This window comes from Ranitomeya variabilis, chromosome 3 (assembly GCF_051348905.1).
Source record: "Ranitomeya variabilis isolate aRanVar5 chromosome 3, aRanVar5.hap1, whole genome shotgun sequence".
NCBI classification, from domain to species: Eukaryota; Metazoa; Chordata; class Amphibia; order Anura; family Dendrobatidae; genus Ranitomeya; species Ranitomeya variabilis.
The window spans coordinates 687,904,278-687,927,007 of NC_135234.1; the positions used below are offsets into that span (position 1 = coordinate 687,904,278).

The 22,730-nt window shown below is 46.0% G+C and overlaps 1 protein-coding gene across 5 annotated transcripts in view; it reads left to right on the forward strand.

Annotated features, from left to right (window-relative positions):
- The window catches only part of LOC143817033 (uncharacterized), a 160,309-nt gene extending 152,272 nt beyond the window's left edge, over window positions 1–8,037 (forward strand). For all 5 annotated transcript variants that reach the window (XM_077298085.1, XM_077298083.1, XM_077298084.1 and 2 more), the window contains 3 exons: window positions 4,663–4,708; window positions 5,423–5,528; window positions 6,365–8,037. In XM_077298085.1, coding sequence (XP_077154200.1) covers window positions 4,663–4,708; window positions 5,423–5,528; window positions 6,365–6,821 — 609 coding nt within the window. In that variant the 3' untranslated portion in view covers window positions 6,822–8,037. The remainder of the gene's footprint in view (window positions 1–4,662; window positions 4,709–5,422; window positions 5,529–6,364) is intronic.
- The last annotated feature ends 14,693 nt before the right edge of the window (window positions 8,038–22,730 follow it).

A 22,730-nucleotide genomic window follows, 5' to 3' on the forward strand; every position in this document is an offset into this window, starting at 1 on the left:
AGCGTTTTACAGTTTGCGCACATTGTCATCGCTGTCCTTGATGGGGCTCAGAATCTGTAATCCCTATCAGTGTTTTGGAATGTGGGAAGAAACCGGAATGCCCCGAGGGGACCTGCGCAGACACAGGGAGAACATGCAAGCTCCTTGCGGATGTTGTCCTTGCTGGGATTTGAACCCAGGACCCCAGCGCTGCAAGGCTGGAGTGCTGTCCACTGAGCCACCGTTCTACCCCTTACCCTTCATGGGTTGCTAAAGTAATGGGTTCCTGTTCGGAGACCTTAACTACTTCGATTCAGCGGAGGCATTACAGCTAGCCAATCAAATTTCTCGAGCAGGAGACTATGTAGTCCATGCATCTTTGGACACTGTTAGTTGCGCAGCGCTGTCAGCCGCAAATGCCATTACATTCAGAAGGGCATTGTGACTCAGAGGATGGAAAGCGGACTCTGCATCCAAAATAGCCGCTGACGTCACCCACTTACCAGAGTGATCAATTACGTTCCCCACGCACAAGGACAGGAAAAGTTTGACCGATCCTGGACCTCAAACTTCTAACAAGTTTTTCAAGGCCTGCCATTTTTTTGATGGAATCCCTCCATTCAGTCATTACATCTATGGGAAAAGGTGGAGTTACTGGCATCCATTGTCATTTGAGCTGTTGATTTCCATTTCCTAGTTAAGGGACCGTCCTTCCAGCACTGTGCTGAGTCCGTCTCTCTCACTTGCGTTACCCTTCCTCATCTAGGCTGGTGGATAAATTTAAACAAGTCTTCCCCATTTCCAGCCCAACAGATATCCCTTTGGAGGATGATCCTGGCCCTCGTCCCCTCATTCCATCCAATTTGTTACGAAGATTCGGCGGAAAATGGTGGCAGCGATGGAAGTACTCCCTTTTCTCTCCACTTGTCTCTGCGGGTCAGTCAGGTTGCAGATGGTGAACTGAGATCCTCCCTCAACCAAGGGAGATCCTTTCTTCCGGTTTAATGGCTAGTAGTGGCTACCGATTCCAGTCTGTTGGGCGGGGGGAGCGTCGCCTCACTGTTTTAAGCCGCCAGTGAACTCGGGAACTCCCGATCAATGTTTTTTGGAGATCCGAGAGATACGGTTAGCCTTACAGCAGTCTGTAGCTGTCTCCTGGCGGTCACCCCATTCGAAGTCTATCGGATAAAGCCACGGCCGTGGTGTACATCAATCATCAGGGGGTACTCGCAGCCGGGCAGTCACACTTAGGCCACTCACATTCCCTGATGGGCAGAGGCCGATCACTCTCTGATCTTGGCGGTGCAAGAAAACTGGCTTCCTCAGCTGCCAGCCTCAGGTGAGTGGGTTCTCCATTCAGAGGTTCTCCAACAGATCTGCCTTCGCTGGGGATCTCTCGAGGTAGATCATATGGCGTCCAGACTGAATGCCAAAGTTCTCGAGCTCATAGTTCGATCTCGAGACCCAAAAGCCATCGCAGTGCATGCTCTTGTTCTCTGTCGTGCTAGTTCTGTTTCCCTCTTCCGCTTCTTCCGAGAACCTTTAGGTAAGGAAAGGATCTCAGTGATTTTCGACGATCCAAACTTACCACGTCAGGCGTTGTTGCGGTACTAGTACCATTTGTCGCTATCTTTTTCTGGCGATTGTCGGATCGTCCAGATCCACTCTCCAGGGACCATTTTGTCACCAGAGCCCAGGGGTCCCATCTTTCTCAACTTGGCCGTTAAATCCTGGGTTCTGACCCAGGTGGGACTCTCATAACTAGTTGTCAGTGACTTGTGCTTGTAACTCCACTTCAGTACCCTTTTTACTTGGGGCAGGAATCTCGGACACCTTCCCCATTTTATTTTTTTTTTCTTTAAAGCAATCTGGATTCAAGCCGGTCGCTCTGCTCGCTGAAAGTCCGGATTTTGGCTTTTTCGGTCTTAGTGCAACAAAGCTGCAACTAAGGATTCCAAGCAGGGAGCTTCGCATGTGGTCCTTCCCTATCACATACTGCTAGAGGTTTGGCAGCTTAGCTGTTCCTGGGAGTCGTAGAGAAGACTGCTTTTGATCCCTTTCATGATCACATTTACTGGCATGGAAGGTCACCTTTTTTTTTGCAGCTGTCACATCATTCTGGCGAGTTTTCAGAGCTGGCCGCTCTGTCCTTTTCAGATGTTTTTTTTTGTCCTTATTTCCATCGAGGCAAAGTTGTCCTCAGGCCGTACTTGTCCCTTGTTGCCAAGGTGGTATCGCCTTCCACTGTTACGAGAACATTGTTCTTTCCTTCTTTTGTTCAGCTCCAGCTCACAAGGTGGAACGGATTCTCCATGCTCTGGACGAGGTGAGTGCTCTGAGAAGGTATGTATCGAGGATGGCGTCGTCGGGCTTTCTGATGGTCACAGGAAGGGTTTAGCCGCTTTGTCGGCTATGATAGCCAGGTAAATTACTTCTACCATCCAGGAGCCCTTCTGTGTCAGAGGTCAGCTTTTCCCACCAGGGCTCTAGGCACACTCCACTCGATTGGTGGGGGCTTTCATGGGCCATTCGGCATCAAGCATCTGCGGAGCAGGTTGCAAAGCAGCGACCCGGTCTAGCCTGCACACTTTCTCAATGTATTACAATGTCCCAGCAGATGCGGGCCTGGGTAGATGAATTTTGCAGGCAGCGGTAGCGCGTCTTTAGACAGTGGTGCCTGGAGTTTACTCTGTTATGTTATTTCCCACCCAGGGACTGCTTTGGGACATCCCACGGTCCTGTGTCCCCCAATGTGGCGAAGCATAAGCATAAGTGCTAGTCCATCAATCATGGGAGTAGGTAGGATAGATATATATATTTTAAACCATTCATCATCTAAGTGCACATGTAATCCATAGAGCCTATGCTACTCCATATCTTATGTGCTTAATAGTGATTAGCGAATATACTCGATACTCGAGATTTCTCGACCATGCTCAGGGGGTCCTCAGAGTATTTTTTTAGTGCTCGGAGTTTGTTTTTAACGCCGCAGCTAAATGATTTACATCTGTTAGCCAGCATAAGTACATGTGGGGATGCCCTAGCAACCAGGCAACCCCCACATGTACTTCTCCTGGCTAACAGATGTAAATCATTCAGCTGCGGTGCTAAAAACTAAAACTCCGAGCACTAAAAAATACTCTGAGGACCCCCGTGCATGCTCGAGAAATCTCGAGTAACGAGTATATTTGCTCATCACTAGTTCCTACCCATGCTGCCGTTCCGACAGGACACACGCGCCACTCCGCCACAGAGTCGCGTTTCTTGTTTGCTTTTTCAAGGTGCACACCTTGAAAAAGCTATCGCGAAACATGTGTAGGTGGCATGGGTAAAAACTTTTAAGAGATGGGGTAGCATAGGTTCTATGGATTATATGCGCACTTAGATGTTGACTTGTTTAATTTATATATATCCATCCTACTTACTCCCATGATGGATGGACTAGCACTTATATCATGCTTATGCCCGTTGTAGCCAGGACACTTTAGCCACTATCTACCAGATCCTGTTGCTTTTTGTGTCTCTAGTACCAATTTTGTACATTGTGTATATTATATATTTTTTGCATTAATGTCTTTGTATCAATTATGTACTTAATTAAATTTATACCTTTTTACGTAATTCTGGACTTAGTACTCCGATTTATTTTGGTTCTTGGCTGGGTAGGAAGGTGTTGCGACGGCGGTTGCACACCACCTGACCTGAGTCTGTTTTTCTTTTGCATCTTCTTCGTTTCCCACCCTTGGGACTGCTTTGGGATGTCCAATGGTTACCTGTGTCCCCCAATGAAGCGGGAAAGAAAGAGGGATTTTTGGTACTCACCATAAAATCTCTTTGAGCTTTCATTGGGGGACACAGCACCCTCTTGAACTGTTTGTACCTATAATGGGCCTACGGGTCTTTCTTTGTTGGGTTGATACATATGTTGAGGTTTTGGTTGCTTCTGCTTTAACACTATCTGATGTGCTTTGTGCCACTCGGTGGGCGTAAACTGCTGAGGGGGCGTTTTTGCACAAATTGCCCCAGAATTCTAGAGCGTTTAGCTTGATAAATGTGCCCCAATATTATTTCTTACTTGAACAGTGGGGTTATTTGATAACTGCCTGTCTTTATAGTTGTTGGTGCATAGCGCTAATGTTCTATGTATATACTATGTTGTCTTTGAAATTGGTGTAAAAAATAATTAATTAGATAAGATGTCTAACTGCCAATGAGAAATGTAGATCCAAGCTGCCACTAAGGAAAATTAAAAAGTTGCAGCTCTAAAATAAAAACAAGTGATATAAAAAGGAAATAAATGAAATATTAATGGGGTTGTCCCATTTCGGAAAACTTTTCCCGCAGGCAGAGTTGGCTTTAAAAAAAATAAACAAACAAACAAACCAAGCTTTACTTACCCTCCTTGGTCTAGCACTGTGTGTGTCTGCCGCTACCCCAGTAGATGGTGTTTGGCTGCAGTGGGAACTCCACATTCACAGCACTGCAATCAATCACTGAGTAGAGCTGAACTACCTATCTAGGGTAAGTGTTGGCATAAGTAAAGCATAGTTTATTTTAAAAGTTAATGTTGCCTGCGGGGTAAAGTCTGAAATGGGACACATTTTATTTATTTATTTATTTATTTTTAAGTCTACAAATTTGGCAAGCTTATTTCTTACAGACTTTACCATTATGTATTTTCAGACGGAGAATAAACTGCGTGAACCTTTGAGAAATCGAGGAACTTCAGGTATTTTTTGTGGATAGCTTCCAGATAGCTACTATTTTTCAGTTTTATCTGGATTTAATTTTTCTGACACTGACTGCCGACTAATATTACAGTCGCTTTCCAGACTGAAGCTCATGTGTGATTGTCACCGTATCTCATTGGCCGCAACAATCTCAATATCTGACATATCTTCATGCCACTATTGCAGTATATAGTAGTAATAACAAGAGAAGTACAAAGATGGCAACTCATTGGCACCTCGTGATTCTTAATGGAAAAAAATGTCAATACCTCAGCCATTTATACAGCGCTCACTTAAAGCAGATCTGGCAGCAGATTTCATGAAACAAACTGCATACATTAATAGATTTGTAAGACCTGATGAGGCTGGTGTACTTTAACACATAATTGCACAACAATTGTGTTATGGATTTTCAAAGACTGGACCTATGTAATATATTTTCATATTTAATTGCACTTATTAAATACAAGCAGATCAGTGGGACCTGATTCTGAGACTCGCTTAAAACTCCACCGTACGATTCGTCCTTCCAAAAAACAAGCCCTCATAAGGCTATATCAGCAGAAATAATAAGTTACTTCTCTTGCAAGAAGAGGAGGAAAAACAATGGCTGCGGTGGGAATGGGAAAAATATGAAAATGCTGCTTCTCAATTTTGATAATGAGACGATAGTTTATTTTACGTAAGACTAACTACATGTAAAATTCTGACAGATGATCCCATAAGGAAAAAGGATCTGCTGTGTCTGGAAAAAAAGGAGTCAAAGAGAAAGTTATTCCAGGATAGTGATGAGCTCTTGCCAAACATGTTACCCCAGCAGTAAGTATCTCATCATATCGTTAACCTGATAACTTATTACATTTACCACTTTGTCCTCTATGACAGAGCTACTCACGTGATGGATCTTAGTAAGGCTACGTTCACATGTCCAGTAATCATCCGTTTGAATAAATCTAGCAGCAATCAATTGGCAAAAAAAGTTGAGCAGACACCAATTTTTTTATCCGGTAAAAAAAAAAAATCTGATTTCAACTGGATCCTTTATTTTTTTTTTTTTTTATTTTTTTTTTAACATTGAAGTCTATAGATCTGTTAAATATCAATCCATTTTTCTTCCATTTGAAACGGATCCGTTTTTTGCTTACTGGATCAGACTCAGTTAGTATATAGTATAAGGAACAGATACGTTCAGGCATTACTAAGTGGATATAAATTAATAGTGGAGTTCGATGTTAGTAGTTAATATTAGTACCTCAATAGGGGTGGATGAGTTCCCCTTTAATAATTAGTGTTTTTGGCAGGAAACTCTTCATTTTTCAACTACTAAAATTTAGACCAAGATGTACTGTCAGTTCACTGAGTGATAGCATACTGCCCATAGAAGTCTGTGGAGAGAAAAGGGACAGAATAGTGACTGAGAGGTGGAGAAGCACACAAAAACTAGAATAGTGGGTGTTTTACGGTGGATATACAGCTTTTTAATTTGAGGGGGTGTTCTATAGAGCTAGGGTAGCAGAATCTCCTCTCCTGTGCATGGAGTGTAGTGGAGACATTATAGCACCTAGTCAGTAAAAACTGGATGATGGAGCATAAATCTACGTTCGGACTCAAAACTGAATTAAGGATACCAGACTAATTCCTCTTTTTACGTTTAGAGCTGAAGTAAAGCCACCGAAACAGCAGGAGATTCCCGAGAACCAAGATGATGATACCTCCACGGAAGAGTCATTGCTGGAAGAGACTGAAACTCCAAGGTCAGAGGTGAATGAACCAGTGTTAGGACACTATTCTGGGCCTTCTGAGAGGATCACACCAGTTAGAAGGCGGTTGAACAGTCTCTTTGCCAGGAATAGAAGCCAGAGAAGTTTTCAACATGAAAGAGTTGAAGATCTGGATGATATGGATGGATTTGCCCTTGCAGTTGCAGGACAATGTCGGCAAATGCCAGTGGACAGGCAGGCCAAATACATGTCCTATGTCTTCGCTTCTGCACACTTATTTCGTTCATCTTCAACTCTGCCTAAAGTTGAAGTATTAATAGCCAACCTTCAGACTGAGCTGGATAGATTTCAGGAGTCCTCATCCTGTGGTGCTTATGGTTCATCGGATTAGTTCAATTTTGAAACAAAAAAGGGACAAGAAAACACAGAAAAAGTTGTCATTTTTATTTTTTACTGGATATTTGTAGAAACCAATAAGTTGACACAACGGTCAGAAAGACAATTAGTCAGAAAGCCGAGTGCATATATGACGAGTACCAGAGAAAGTAGAGTTGCAATAGATTATCAAAAGGCCTGTGTTCCCCGAACAGTTGCTTCGAAACAACAGTAACAGGACACAACACCGTACAGTTCGCTAACATGCTGCACGTCAGAACCATTACAGATCGCCAATGAGTCCGCATCACGAATTCAGCTCTTGTAAATACTATACATCCGATGCCTGTGATTTAATAAACTGTATAAACCATCTACTTGTGGTCAAGCATTAATTTGGGATGCTTTTGAAATGGAGTGGTGTAGCTGGGCAACCCCTTAAAGGTTGAGAAGAAAAGTCTGCACTTACTCTGTGACTGCAGTGTTGAACCATGACAGTGTGTGATGCGCACACAGTCACAATTTCCTTTTATTCCACAGATAGCCGCATGTATGTGATTTACACACTTGCAGTCATGTTCCATCTAGACTACTCTGCTTGAGCATTGTGAATCGGGGGAAAGTCGGCACATGACTGCAAGCATGTAAACCTCATATGTGGAATCACGTGATACATGTTAATAACTTAGAATGCTTTTACTTATTGACCCTTTACCGCCGAGCGCAGCTCCATTCCTGGCAGATGATGGCTGTTTCACTCAGCCATCATCTGCCTCTACCAGCCACGAGTTTTGCTCTGTCCACAAAGCATTTTCACTATACTGTTTGTGTGCCCCGGCTCATCATTTCTGTGCAGAGGAAGCTGTCAGTCCTGGGGCGTGGCTGAAAATTGGTGGCTCCCAGCAGGAAATAAGTTAATTTCTTTATCTCCAGGTAGCCCCACTTTCAGTAAAGTGGCCAGGCAGCATTGTAACATTATTTAATGCAGTTTAACCCTATATCTGCAGGTAAATAGTATATTTTGAGGGGACTGGTTCTGTTTAAAGCGGGATAAATGCTTTTTTCATTTTTTATTTTTTTATTTTATTTTTTTAGGATCGCAATCAACAGCAGTAACCTTTTTTTTTATTTCTCTTGACCTAGCCATATGAGTGGTAGTTTTTCTTTTTGTTTTTTTCATTAAAGTTGTATTTGTTAGTGGCACAATTTTGGGTGTACATATAACTTATTCATGGAAAGAAATAAAGAAAAAAAAGCTTTTTTTTTTTACATTTTAAATTTGATGCTATTCACTGTACTGCACAAAGAATGTTATGTCAGCCAGTAGAATTATATTGATACCAATTTATATGCTTTTTTGTGTGTGTATTTTACCATAATAAATATACTTTGTAAAAAAAAAAAATATATATATATATATATATATATATATATATCTCTATCTATATCTTTATCTTTTTCTTACCTGGGTGTCCTATAGCAGTGTATTCCTTTCTGTATTCAAGAGGGGTTCTCTTGTCCTTCGGGGTAGAAGACTGGGCTGACTGTATACATTTTTATATGTTGTCAAACAGTAAAAGCAGTTTTACGATGTTGGTTTGTCTGAATGGTATTGGTGGTTCATGGCACTGTATCCTCCATTACATACCTCCTTCTGCTTTGTTATTGCTACTGACCTGATCTTTTACTCCAGGAACCGGAGGCAGGAGCCTTGTGTGTGTGTGTGTGTGTGTGTGTGTGTGTGTGTGTGTGTGTGTGTGTGTGTGTGTGTGTGTGTGTGTGTGTGTGTGTGTGTGTGTGTGTGTGTGTGTGTGTGTGTGTGTGTGATCAAGTATAAAGTCAAGGTGAAAAGCAGGCAATCTATGCATACAGAACGCCTGGTGTCCATTCCGAAGCACGCTTCCAGAGGTGCATGCCCTGATGTAATTCCTGTGGGCACATGCGCTGGCAATGACGACAGTGGTGTGTCCTATTTAAAGCGCCACTGCCTGTTAGTCAATATGCTCTTGCCTGGCAGCTGTTCTCTCTGTTTGCAGAGTTATTTGGGTGCCTGTGGTTGATGTGAGCCCCTACACAAGGTATTTATCCTGCTAATGGTGTGATTTTGCTTTTTCCTAAATGTCTGCTCCTCAAAAAAGAGAAAACCTAGAGTCTGCTTTTCCTGTGAACAGCAATTAGCCGATGACTTGGTTAAAGACATACTCTTTTTTTTACTTTTCTCAGCTGGTTTAAGAATGAGTTGCCTGATGCCTTTCAAGAATTTCAGAGTTCTGCTAAAAAAAAGAAGCAGCATAGAGGATAGTGTCTTCCTCATCATCAGCTGATTCAGGGGGTGGTGGCATATCAGATACTTCTATGGAGGACCTGTACTTTCTGCTCAGCGAGTCTGCATCATTCAGACCTACAGATCGCACGGCAAAAAAGCAGAGAGTGTTTTATCATCTTCCAGTAAATAAGATGTTTTTTCAGTATACCCCATTGTGAATTAGCGTCTGCAAAAGGAGTGGGCAAAGCCAGAGCAAAAGTTGGACCTAGGAGTCTGATTCGGGGCTAAAAGTGAATCTTAAAATTACAGCATGCTGGGATGCACATTCTAAGGTGGACCTGGCAAACGGCTAGACTGTTGAAGTAGTTTTTCCATCAGAAGAGTCTTTTCTTCTAAAGGACACAAAGGACAGGAAGGCAGTTTTCTTTCTGATAAATATTTTATATGGCTTCTGCCTCTTAAAATCACCTTACCATCTGTTCCAGTTGCCGAGCTATGAGACTTTGGCTTAGCCAGTTGTCCAATGATTTGAACTAGGGAGTGAGAAGGGAAGAGATTCTGGATAAACAGCCAGTTATGAAATTTGCCGTGGACTTTTTATGTGACACTCCCTTTGATATCCTGAGCTGCTTCTCAAGAGCTTAAATTACAGCCGATTCTGAGTGTTGTGGATAAAGCAGTGGACGGGTGACATTCCATCTAAAAAAAACATTTTTGTTCCCTTCCTTTTCAACCTTCAGGTCTTATTGGTCCACATATAAAAAAAGATACTCAAATCACTGAGTGAGGGTAAGGGATTCTCTTTTCAGCAACCTAAGGGTACCGTCTCAAAGTGGCACTTTTGTCGCTACGACGGTACGATCTGTGACGTTCCAGCGATATCCATACGATATCGCTGTGTCTGACACGCAGCAGTGATCAGGGATCCTGCTGAGAATCGTACGTCGTAGCAGATCGTATGGAACTTTCTTTCGTCGCTTGATCACCCGCTGACATCGCTGGATCGTTGTGTGTGACAGCGATCCAGCGATGTGTTCGCTTGTAACCAGGGTAAACATCGGGTTACTAAGCGCAGGGCCGCGCTTAGTAACCCGATGTTTACCGTAGTTACCAGCGTAAAAGTAAAAAAAAACAAACAGTACATACTCACATTTCGGTGTCCTTCAGGTCCCTTGCCGTCTGCTTCCCGCTCTGACTGTCTGCCGGCAGGAGCAGAGCACAGCAGTGACGTCACCGCTGCACCGCTGTGATCTGCTTTCACTTTACGGCGGCAGTCAGTCAGAGCGGGAAGCAGACGGCAAGGGACCTGAAGGACACCGGAATGTGAGTATGTACTGTTTTTTTTTTTTTTTTTACTTTTACGCTGGTAACCAGGGTAAACATCGGGTTACTAAGCGCGGCCCTGCGCTTTGTAACCCGATGTTTACCCTGGTTACCCGGGCCCTCGGCATCGTTGGTCGCTGGAGAGCGGTCTGTGTGACAGCTCCCCAGCGACCACACAACGACTTTCCAACGATCATGGCCAGGTTGTATCGCTGGTCGTGATCGTTGGAAAGTTGCAGAGTGTGACGGTACCCGAAGAGAACTCTTAAGCCATTTTGTTCTCAAGGAAGGAATTGCTTCAGATTTAGAAGAAGATATACAAAAAGTAAGCCGTCCAGGCTAAAGCTGGGCCAGTCTCTGCAAAGAACAAGTCATCCTTCCATAAAGCTTCACAATTGTGATGCTAGAGATCAGTTACCCATAAGAGGAAGATTATCCAGTTTTTCTCCAATGTGGTCAGTTACCTCCTCAGACCTTGGGTTCAAGTCAGTGGTGAGGGGATATTCTCTAGTGCTAAAGGCTTATCTTGCAAATAGTTTTCTTTTTAGTGATGGCAAGAATCTGATGGTCTGTCATCTGGTGCAGAACTTCCTCTGAAAAGTGGCTCTGTAAAAAGTTCTAACTCTGCAAGAAGGGTCAGGAGTCTATTCCCTAGTATTTCCAGTCCCCAAACCAGGGGGGGAAATGGCATCTGGTTATAGATAATAATAATAATCTTTATTTTTATATAGCGCTAACATATTCCACAGCTCTTTACAGGTTGCACACATTAGCATCACTGTCCCCGTTGGGGCTCACAATCTAAATTCCCTATCAGTATGTCTTTGGAATGTGGGAGGAAACCGGAGTACCCGGAGGAAACCCACGCAAACACAGAGAGAACATACAAACTCTTTGCAGATGTTGTCCTTGGTGGGGTTTGAACCCAGGGACTCCAGCGCTGCAAGGCTGCTGTGCTAACCACTGCGCCACCGTGCTGCCCATCTAACCTTTGTAGAAGTTTTCTAGAAAGAAAATAGTTTGATTAAAACTATTTTGTCTGTGACAGTGATTCTCCTGAAAGAGGACTTCCTGGCAACCATAGATCTTCAGGATACGTACCTACACACTGCATGTAATTCTACCAACCCATCGCAAGTTTCTTCGGTTGGCCATTCAGGTGGTGTCTCGATATTCCATATGCAGTTTACCTGTATTCCATTTGGTTTGGCAGTGGCTCCAAGAGTCTTTATCAATGTGTTAGTGGTTCTTGGCGCACCTCTATGGTTGCATGGAACATGTCATTCTGTAGCTTGATGACTGGTTAGTGAAAGCATTGTCCAAGAAGTATGTGAGGAATCATCTTCAGAAAACTGTCTAATTATGTCCCATTGTTTTCTCATCAATCAGGCAATGTTACAGCTCTCACACTCCAAGCAGCCAAAGTTTGTGGGAATTATCAATATGCACTTCCTCTCAATCAGGCTATGCGACTGAAGAATTCTTAAGCTACAACGCAGTATTTCTCCATTGCCACATTGGGGGACACAGGACCGTGGGTGTATGCTGCTGTCACTAGGAGGCTGACACTAAGCAAATACAAAAAAGGGTTAGCTCCTCCGCTGCAGTATACACCGCTCACTGGCTACAGATAATACCAGTTCTTGCTTAGTGTCCGTAGGAGGCACACTGCATCTGTTTCTTTCCAGACTTTTTTTATTTTTTAATTTTACGCAAGAGGATGAAGGGAGCGACGGACCCTTTTAAGGGGTCCGATCTCCCCCGAAACACCAACAGGTGAGCACGGTGAGTTTACTCCCCGTACCCGTTCCTGCGACGTGCGATGCTCGGCCGTGGACATGCCCTGTGAAATCCTAGGAGAGCGAACCCTTAGGATACACAGAGGCCATCTTCCCAGAGTACTGTCTGGCCGCCCTCCCTCTGCTCCACCACTAAAAGAATAGCAGTGCTGGAAGGAGCTTCCCAGTCCCTCTCCAGCCCCTCATCAAGAGGGCGCTGGGTCGAGGTGGACTGCATCGCCCCTCATACCTCGCCTGAAGAGGATCACAAGTGGTGAGTCTTCTGGGGTAAGGGGGGGGCTCCTGAGCGCACCATGGGCTCGGCCACATCTTGCGGTCGGGCACCGCTAATTTAGTCCCCGGCTTCTGATTCTGCTAGGCCGCGCTCCGCCCACTGAGCGCATCAAGCGCGAGGTCCCGCCCACCGCTTCAGCGCTTCTCGCACACTGCGAGAAGCGCCCTCTAAACTCTCGGCGGCCGTCTTGCCACAACAGGGGGACCTCAACGCCATGTCTCCTCACCGGTCTCAGTGCGGCATCCGGACACAGGACCTGGGTACGTGCGCTGCGCGCTGACACAGCTCCCATCCTTCTGCGGGCTCCGCTTTACTCATTGCTCCATTTTTATTAGCTGCACAGTGCTCCGCTTTACTAGCCGCACAGTGCTCCGCTTTACTAACTGCACAGCCTGCACGGAGATTAACAGACATGTCTCTGCCTAAACACAAAAAGTCTGCAAAAACGCATACAGTGTTCTTTACTTCTTGCACCTCCTGTCAGGCTGCGCTACCAAGCGGGCATACTGCCCCGCTCTGTAATGCTTGTGACCCTAAAAGCGCTCAGGAGCCCCCCACCGCAAACGAGCCCGCGGTGACCAGTCCCCCTGAGTAAACTTTGTCACTTTCGCAGTCTATGGCTTCTTTGAATAAGGCTATTGAGTCCCTCCAGGACCTAACCAGGAGCAGGACCACTAATCCGCCTATTCAGGAAAATTCCCCTACGGCCGCAGAATCTTCAGCCTGCAGGGGCCGCTCTCATTCTAAGCACAAGCGGCTATCAAGGAAGCCCGTCCGTAGCTCGTTCCCCAGGCCCTCTGGCACCTCGGCGTCCGTTAGCTCCGCTTCCCGCTCTCGCTCTCCAGGCACCTCTTCCGACCAGGACTCTGATCCTGAGTCTGATGGGCCTTTAGATCTGGAGTCGCCAGGTTATCAGAGCACTATAGATAGTCTCATTGAGGCCGTCAACCAGTCCCTTCAGGTCGACAAGGACCCGACGACCTCCAGTACGGATAATTCAGTGTCCTTCAAAAGGACCAAACGTACTCACAGGGTGTTTGTCAATCACCCGGAGTTCCAGGACATAGTCCAGCGACATAGGCAGCGTCCAGACAAACGTTTTGAGGGCCAGAGATCTCTGGAGTCCAAATATCCTTTTTCTCCTGATCTCCGAAAACAATGGATAGAATCCCCTCCTGTGGATCCTCCTGTCTCGTGTGTCCTCTAAAACTTTCCATGATGGACGGATCTTCTATCAAAGATCCCACGGACCGCCTAGTTGACAGCTTTGCCCGATCAGTCTTTGAGGCTTCAGGCTCGGCACTCTTCCCCTCCTTCGCTGCTACCTGGGTAGCCAAAGCTGTGGCTTTTTGGGCACTCTCTCTGCATAAGACCTTACAGAACAGCGACCTTTCTCCTGACATAGCGGAACTTGCAAATCAGATCTCTTTGGCTGGCGATTACTTAGTAAACGCTTCCCTGGATGCGGCTAACTGCTCTGCACTTACGTCTGCTAACGCTGTGGCGATTAGGAGAGCGCTATGCCTGAGGAACTGGCGAGCGGACTCCGTATCTAAAAAGTCGCTCACGTCTCTGCCATATCTCAGTGGCCGTCTTTTTGGTGAAAAACTGGACAAACTAATTTCCGCCGCTACGGGAGGTAAAAGTACTTCCCTTCCCCAGCAGAGATTCAGACAACCGTTCCGACGACAACCACAGGCCCGGTTTCGGCCCTTTCGTGGAACCTACTCATGGCATTCCTCGGCCAGTTCCCCTGGTTCGGGGCGCCGGGTGTTATGGACCTGGTGGTTAGGAGCACCCGGAATGGCCTGATGGTTAAACTAGTAATAGGGACAAGCTCTGGGGAAGTGGGAACTCTGCTGACCGCAAACCCTACTCCTATCACACACACTAGAAATAGCCGTGGAGCGTACCTAACTCTCCCTAGACGCCTCTTCACAGCCTAAGAGCTAACTACCCCTAAAGATAGAAATAAAAGCCTTACCTTGCCTCAGAGAAATTCCCCAAAGGAAAAGGCAGCCCCCACATATATTGACTGTGAGTTAAGAGGAAAGTCAAACACAGGAATGAAACAGGTTTTAGCAAAGGAGGCCAGTCTTCACTAAATAGTCAGAGGATAGAAAAGGGAACTATGCGGTCAGCACAAAAAACTACAAAAACCACGCAGAGTATGCAAAAAGACCTCCACACCGACTCACGGTGTGGAGGTGCAACTCTGCACCCCCAGAGCTTCCAGCTAGCAAGGAAATATCATGATAGCAAGCTGGACTAGAATTAAGCAGTACTAAGAAATATATTCAGGAAGCAGTAACAACAAATGAACTATCAGGGACTTAGCTTCTGCTGGAGTAGACAGGTCATCAGAGAAGTCCAAGAGAGATCTGAACCAATACTGAGACATTGACAGCTGGCATGAAGTAACGATCTGAGTGGAGTTAAATAGGGAAGCCAGCATAGCAATAAACGAGGGCAGCTGAGAAAGCCAACCTCAAGGACCAGCAGTTCCACTCAAAGCCACCAGAGGGAGTCCAAGGACAGAACTCACCAAAGTACCATTCATGACCACAGGAGGGAGTCCGAGAACGGAATTCACAACAGCCGGGCCACCAGAGACAAAAGCTCTCAAGCTTCATACAGGCCCAACCATGACTGGAGGGGCCGCTTCACACAATCTAGGTCCAGGGGATCCAGACCCCACTCATCTTCCAAATGACTCCCAATTCCGTCAGGACACCAGCAAAGTTGGCAGACGCCTTCTCTCATTTTGTCATGCCTGGCTCGCCGTCGTTCACGACGAGTGGGTCGGGGACCTGGTGTCCTCCGGTTACAAAATCGATTTTTCCTACCCCCTCCAACCTGGTTTTTCACTTCCCGCCCTCTCGAAGCGGGAAGGCGCGCCCGAGCTTTTTCCCAGGCCATACAGTCGCTCCGACAAGACAGAGTGATTGTCCCTGTCCCAGAGGATGAAAGATTCCGCGTTTTTTATTCAAACCTGTTCATGGTCCCCAAAAAGGATGGAACAGTAAGGCCCATCCTGGACCTAAAGCTCTTGAACAGGTTTGTCAAAGTCCATCATTTCAGGATGGAATCCCTCCGTTCCGTCATTGCCTTGATGGAACATGGCGAATTCTTAGCATCCATCAACATCCAGGATGCGTACCTCCACATCCCAATCTTCCCGCCTCATCAAAGGTTTCTCCGCTTCGCCGTTGGAGAGGAACACTTTCAGTCCGCAGCCTTGCCTTTTGGCCTCGCCACCGCCCCCAGAGTTTTCACAAAGGTCATGGCAGCTGTCATGGCCATTCTGCATTCTCGGGGCTTAGTCATTCTCCCCTATCTAGATGACTTACTGGTCAAAGGCCCATCCTTCCGAGCCTGCGAGGAGTGCGTCCGCATTTCCTTGGATACTCTTTCTCGGCTGGGCTGGTTGATCAATTTAAAGAAGTCATCCCTTCTTCCAGCTCAACGGATTTCCTTCCTGGGCATGACCTTGGACACATCCCTAGGGTTGGTGCTTCTTCCTCAGGACAAGGTCCTGGATCTTCAACAGGGGGTCTGGAAGCTTCTTCGGCCGTCTCCCTGCTCCATCTGTTTCGGCATGAGGATTCTCGGAAAAAAGGTGGCCGCAATGGAAGCGATTCCTTTCGCGTAACTACACCTCCGTCCCCTCCAGGACGCTCTTCTGGACGCATGGGACGGGAGTCCGTTTTCCCTCGACCAACTGTGTCCCCTCGGGTCAGGCAGACACTCCAATGGTGGATGCTCCAATCCTCTCTTCTCCAAGGGAGGTCCTTCCTCCCGGTCCATTGGCTGGTAATCGCCACCGACGCCAGCTTCCTAGGCTGGGGAGCGGTTTTTCAAAATCACACTGCGCAGGGAACCTGGACTCGTCACGAGTCTCGTCTTCCAATCAACATCCTGGAGATACAGGCGATCATGCTGTCGCTAAAGCAGTTCCATCATCTTCTTGCAGGTTGCCCCATCCGCATCCAGTCGGACAATGCCATGGCTGTGGCTTATATAAATCAGGGGGGCACCCGCAGCAGAGCTGCAATGCGCGAGGTAGAACACATCCTTCGCTGGGCTGAACACAACCACTCGGTCATCTCGGCCGTTCATATTCCCGGAGTGGAAAACTGGGCCGCGGACTTCCTCAGCCGGCAGAGCCTTGCCTAAGGAGAGTGGTCTTTCCATCAGGATGTATTCCAACAAATCTGTCATCATTGGGGTACTCCGGACGTAGACCTGATGGCTTCCTGGTTCAACACCGAGGTACCTCAGTTTGTGGCCCGGTCCCGGGATCCCAGAGCAATCGGAGCGGACGTGCTAGTCCTTCCCTGGAGTCAGTTTCATCTTCCTTACCTCTTTCCCTCTCCCTGCCCCTGCTCCCCAGAGTCATCAGGAAGATCAGGGCAGAGGGTGTCCCGGTAATTCTCATCGGCCTGGATTGGCCTCGCCAGGCATGGTATGCAGAGCTGGTCCAGCTCATCACAGACGTTCCTTGGCGCCTACCAGATCGCCCAGATCTACTTTCTCAGGGCCAGATCTACCACCAGAACTCAGGGGCCCTGTGTTTGACGGCTTGGCCATTGAATCCTTGGTTCTGACTCAAGCAGGTTTTTCCCACGAGGTAGTTCCCACCTTGATCAGTGACCGAAAGCCGGTGTCATCGCGCATCTACCATCGGACCTGGAAGACCTTCTTTGATTGGTGCAGAAGCAGAGGTCGCCCTCTGATGGTCTTCAACATCCCTACCATCCTGGATTTCCTCCAATCTGGTCTGGACTTGGGGCTTTCGCCGAGTTCCCTTAAAGGGCAGGTCTCGGCCTTGTCAGTCCTTTATCAATGCAAAATTGCTTCCAAACCTCAGGTCAGAACGTTCTTTCAGGGAGTCTCTCACGTGGTGCCTCCCTACAAAGCGCCTCTAGAGGCTTGGGACCTTAATCTGGTCCTAGGTGTCATGCAGGAATCTCCCTTCGAGCCGTTGCAGGACATCTCTCTACCTCTCCTTTCATGGAAAGTGGCCTTTCTCATCGCTATTACCTCGATCAGACGAGTCTCGGAGTTGGCTGCTCTTTCCTCTCGGACGCCGTTCCTTACATTCCACCGGGACAAGGTGGTCATCAGACCGTCCCCTACTTTCCTCCTAAAGGTGGTGTCTTCCTTCCACCTCAATGAGGATATCGTACTTTCGTCTCTTTGCCCTGCTCCAACGCACCGCATGGAGAAGGCTCTTCACTCCTTGGATCTTGTTAGAGCTCTCAGGAAGTACGTGTCCAGGACGGCACCTTTTCGACAGAAAGATGCTCTGTTTGTGCTCCCGGCGGGACACCGGAAGGGACTGGCCGCTTCTAAGTCGACAATCGCCAGATGGATTCGGTCGACTATTCAAAAGGCTTACCGCGTCAGAGGCAAGCCTATCCCTGCGGGCCTCAGGGCACACTCCACTCGGTCGGTGGGTGCTTCCTTGGCCATTCGGAATCAAGCATCTGCAGAGCAGGTTTGCAAAGCTGCGACCTGGTCTAGCCTGCACACCTTTTCAAAGCTCTACAATGTCCATACTCGGGTGTCTTCAGATGCAAGCTTGGGTAGGTGTATTCTGCAGGCAGTGGTAGTGCACCTGTAGACAGCAGGTGTCATAAGTTTACACTGTTGAGTTGTTATTTCCCACCCAGGGACTGCTTTTGGACATCCCACGGTCCTGTGTCCCCCAATGTGGCGATGGAGAAATAGGGATTTTTGTGTACTCAGCGTAAAATCCATTTCTCCGAGCCACTCATTGGGGGACACAGCACCCACCCTTGTTTGGCTTGTTGCCTATAATAAGTGTTCTAGTCTCTGACATGTTTCTGTCATTAAGAGTTTTTTTGTTAATCTCCTACTGCTTTGCTATGAACTGGTATTAACTGTAGCCAGTGGGTGGTGTATACGGCAGAAGAGGAGCTAACCTTTTTTGTATTTACTTAGTGTCAGCCTCCTAGTGACAGCAGCATACACCCATGGTCCTGTGTCCCCCAATGAGTGGCTCGGAGAAAAGGATTTTACAGTGAGTACACAAAAATCCTTATTTCCATTTGATCCACAGCTCTCAAGTCTCCATCAGATCAAAAATGAGTGTTTTAGGAACCTTAATGTATGCAATCCTTGAGCATCCGGTCGAGGGTGCATACTGCTGTGCGAGATGTGAGCACTGTCATGATTCCCAATGGCAGGGAAACATCAGAACACAAAAATAACGGACGAGCTCTGGGTGATGGAATCTCGAGCTGACCGTGAGCTAAATCTACCACACAACTAAAAGTAGCCAGGGAGCATACCTACGACTTCCTAAATGCCACGCGCCAGCCGGAGGACTAACTATGCCTGGTAGAGGAAGGAACAGACCTGGCTTACCTCTAGGGAAATACCCCAAAAGATGATAGCAGCCCCCCACATGTAATAACGGTGAGTTAAGAGGAAAAGACATACACAGTATGAAAGTAGATTTAGCAAAGAGAGGTCCACTTACTAGATAGCAGAAGGATACAAAAGAGGACTTCACGGTCAACTGAAAACCCTTTCAAAAAACCATCCTGAAATTACTTTAAGACTCCTGTGTCAACTCATGACACAGGAGTGGCAATTTCAGCCCGCAAGAGCTTCCAGCTACAGAGAATAACAAAAACTGCAAACTGGACAAAAGATACAAAACAAAAGGACAAAGTCCACTTAGCTGATCAGCAGACTAGTAGCAGGAACATGCAACCGAAGGCTCTGGTTACAATGATGACCGGCAAGGAAATGACTGGAGAGCAAGGCTAAATAGGAAACTCCCAAACACTGATGGGAGCAGGTGAACTGAGACAGCAAAGCACACACAAGTCACCAGCAACCACCAGGGGAGCCCAAAAAGCGGATTCACAACAGAGCACGTTGTGTATTTGGGAGCCCAGATACTGGATCTAAATGTGCAGCTGGCAACACTGAGATCCATAGACAATATGGAAAGGAGTCTTCTGCTCACTGAGCAGACCCTCAATGGGATAGATGAGGGGGGGATGGTAGGATGGAGCTGCAGGACAGTAAAGCAGCAAGCTGGGTGACAGAAAGCGGGGTAGAAGGGAAGAGTGCCAGGGAGGCTAGTCCTGATCTGGCAAACCCCAATAAGTTTACTAAGTTGGCAGATGAGGGGGGTGCCAGTACAGGGGTACCACTGCTGCTGCCAGGCATGTCCTCTGAAAGCCGGAGGAGTGACTGCTACAGTAAGGAGGGAAATAGGAGAGCAGGGCAGGCCAGTCAGGTGCTGGTAGTGGGGGATTCAATTAGGGGAACAGGGCAATCTGTCACAAAGACAGGGATCGTGGAACGGAGTGCTGCCTACCTGGCGCTCGAATCTGACACATCGCTGATCGGGTTGACAGATTACTGGGAGGGGCTGGTGAGGACCCAGTGGTCATGGTGCACATTGGCACAAATGACAAAGTTAGAGGTAGGTGGAAGGTCCTTAAAGATGATTTCAGGGAATTAGGCTGCAAGCGTAAAGCAAGGACCTCCAAGATGGTATTTTCCGAAATACTGCCTGTGCGACGCCAGAGAGGCAACGGGAGATTAGGGAGGTTAATAAGTGGCTCAAGAATTGGTGTAGGAAGGAGGGGTTTGGGTTCCTGGAGAACTGGGCCGGCTTCTCAGTTAGCTACAGGTTCTACGCTAGGGACGGGCTGCACCTCAATGGGGAAGGTGCAGCTGTGCTGGGGAGAAAATTGCTAGAAGGGTGGAGGAGTGTTTAAACTAGGGATGGGGGGGGCGTATTAGTGCAGATAGAGACCTAGGCACAAATAAGGAAGTTGGGGGTGGCGGTGGGGTTAGAACAATTAATAATTTAAGAAAGAATAGAGGTGCAGAGAGATACATAAAGTGCATGTATACTAATGCCAGAAGCCTCACCAACAAAATGGAGGAGTTAGAATTAATGTTGTTGGAGCATATGGAAGCAATGGAGAATATCCTCGTAAAGCAAATAGATGAAGCTGCGACTCAAGGAGAAGTCATTATTATGGGGGACTTCAACTACCCTGAAATAGATTGGGGAACAGAAACCTGCAGTTCCAGCAAAGGTAATCGTTTTTTGACAACTATGAGAGACAATTACCTTTCACAACTGGTTCAGGACCCAACAAGAAGGGGGGCACTGCTAGACCTAATATTAACCAACAGGCCAGACCGCATAACAAATATAAGGGTTGGGGGTCACTTGGGGAATAGTGATCATAAAATAATAAGTTTTTATGTATCCTTTAGTTAGATGTGTAGTAGAGGGGTTACAAGGACACCAAACTTCAGGAGGGCAAATTTTCAACGGATGAAAAATGATCTTGGTGCAATTAACTGGGATGATATCCTGAGGCATAAAAATACACAAAGAAAATGGGAGACGTTTATTAGCATCCTGGATAGGACCTGTCACAGTATATACCGTATGGGAATAAACATGCTAGAAATAAGAGGAAACCAATATGGCTAAATAGAGCTGTAAGGGGCGCAATAAGTGAAAAAAAGAAAGCATTTAGAGAATTAAAGGAAGCAGGTAGTGATGAGGCATTAAATAAATAGAGAAAATTAAATAAATTCTGTAAAAAGCAAATCAAGGCAGCAAAGATTGAGACAGGGAGACTCATTGCCAGAGAGAGTAAAAATAATCCCAAAATATTCTTTAACCAAATAAATAGTAAGAAACTAAAAAATGATATTGTTGGCCCCCTGAAAAATAGTCTGGGTGAAATGCTGGATGAGGATGAGGAAAAAGCCAATCTGCCAAATGACTTTTTTTCATCAGTATTTACACAAAAAAATCCCATGGCAGACAATATGATCAGTGATAAAAAAATTAAAAAAAAAACCATTAACCCCTTCACCCCCAAGGGTGGTTTGCACGTTAATGACCGGGCCAATTTTTACAATTCTGACCACTGTCCCTTTCTGAGGTTATAACTCTGGAATGCTTCAACGGATCTTGGCGATTCTGACATTGTTTTCTCGTGACATATTGTACTTCATGATAGTGGTAAAATTTCTTCGATATAATTTGCGTTTATTTGTGAAAAAAACGAATATTTGGCGAAAATTTTGAAAATTTCGCAATTTTCCAACTTTGAATTTTTATGCCCTTAAATCACAGACATATGTCACACAAAATACTTAATAAGTAACATTTCCCACATGTCTACTTTACATCAGCACAATTTTGGAACCAAAATTTTTTTTGGTGACGGAGTTATAAGGGTTAAAAGTTGACCAGCAATTTCTCATTTTTACAACACCATTTTTTTTAGGGACCACATCTCATTTGAAGTCATTTTGAGGGTTCTATATGATAGAAAATACCCAAGTGTGACACCATTCTAAAAACTGCACCCCTCAAGGTACTCAAAACCATTTTCAAGCAGTTTATTAACCCTTCAGGTGTTTCACAGGAATTTTTGGAATGTTTAAATAAAAATGAACATTTAACTTTTTTTCACAAAAAATTTATTTCAGCTCCAATTTGTTTTATTTTACCAAGGGTAACAGGAGAAAATAGACCCCAAAATTTGTTGTACAATTTGTCCTGAGTACGCTGATACCCCATATGTGGGGGTAAACCACTGTTTGGGCGCATGGCAGAGCTCGGAAGGAAAGGAGCGCCATTTGACTTTTCAATGCAAAATTGACTGGAATTGAGATGGGACGCCATGTTGCATTTGGAGAGCCCCTGATGTGCCTAAACATTGAAACCCCCCACAAGTGACACCATTTTGGAAAGTAGACCCCTTAAGGAACTTATCTAGATGTGTGTTGGGCACTTTGACCCAACAAGTGCTTCACAGAAGTTTATAATGCAGAGCCGTAAAAATAAAAAAAATCATTTTTTCACAAAAATGATTTTTCGCCCCCAATTTTTTATTTTCCCAAGGGTAAGAGAAGAAATTGGACCACAAAAATTGTTGTGCAATTTGTCCTGAGTACGCTGATACCCCATATGTGGGTGTAAACCATTGTTTGGGCGCATGGCAGAGCTCGGAAGGGAAGGAGCGCCATTTGACTTTTCAATGCAAAATTGACTGGAATTGAGATGGGACGCCATGTTGCGTTTGGAGAGCCCCTGATGTGCCTAAACATTGAAACCCCCCACAAGTGACACCATTTTGGAAAGTAGACCCCTTAAGGAACTTATCTAGATGTGTGGTGAGCACTTTGACCCAACAAGTGCTTCACAGAAGTTTATAATGCAGAGCCGTAAAAATAAAA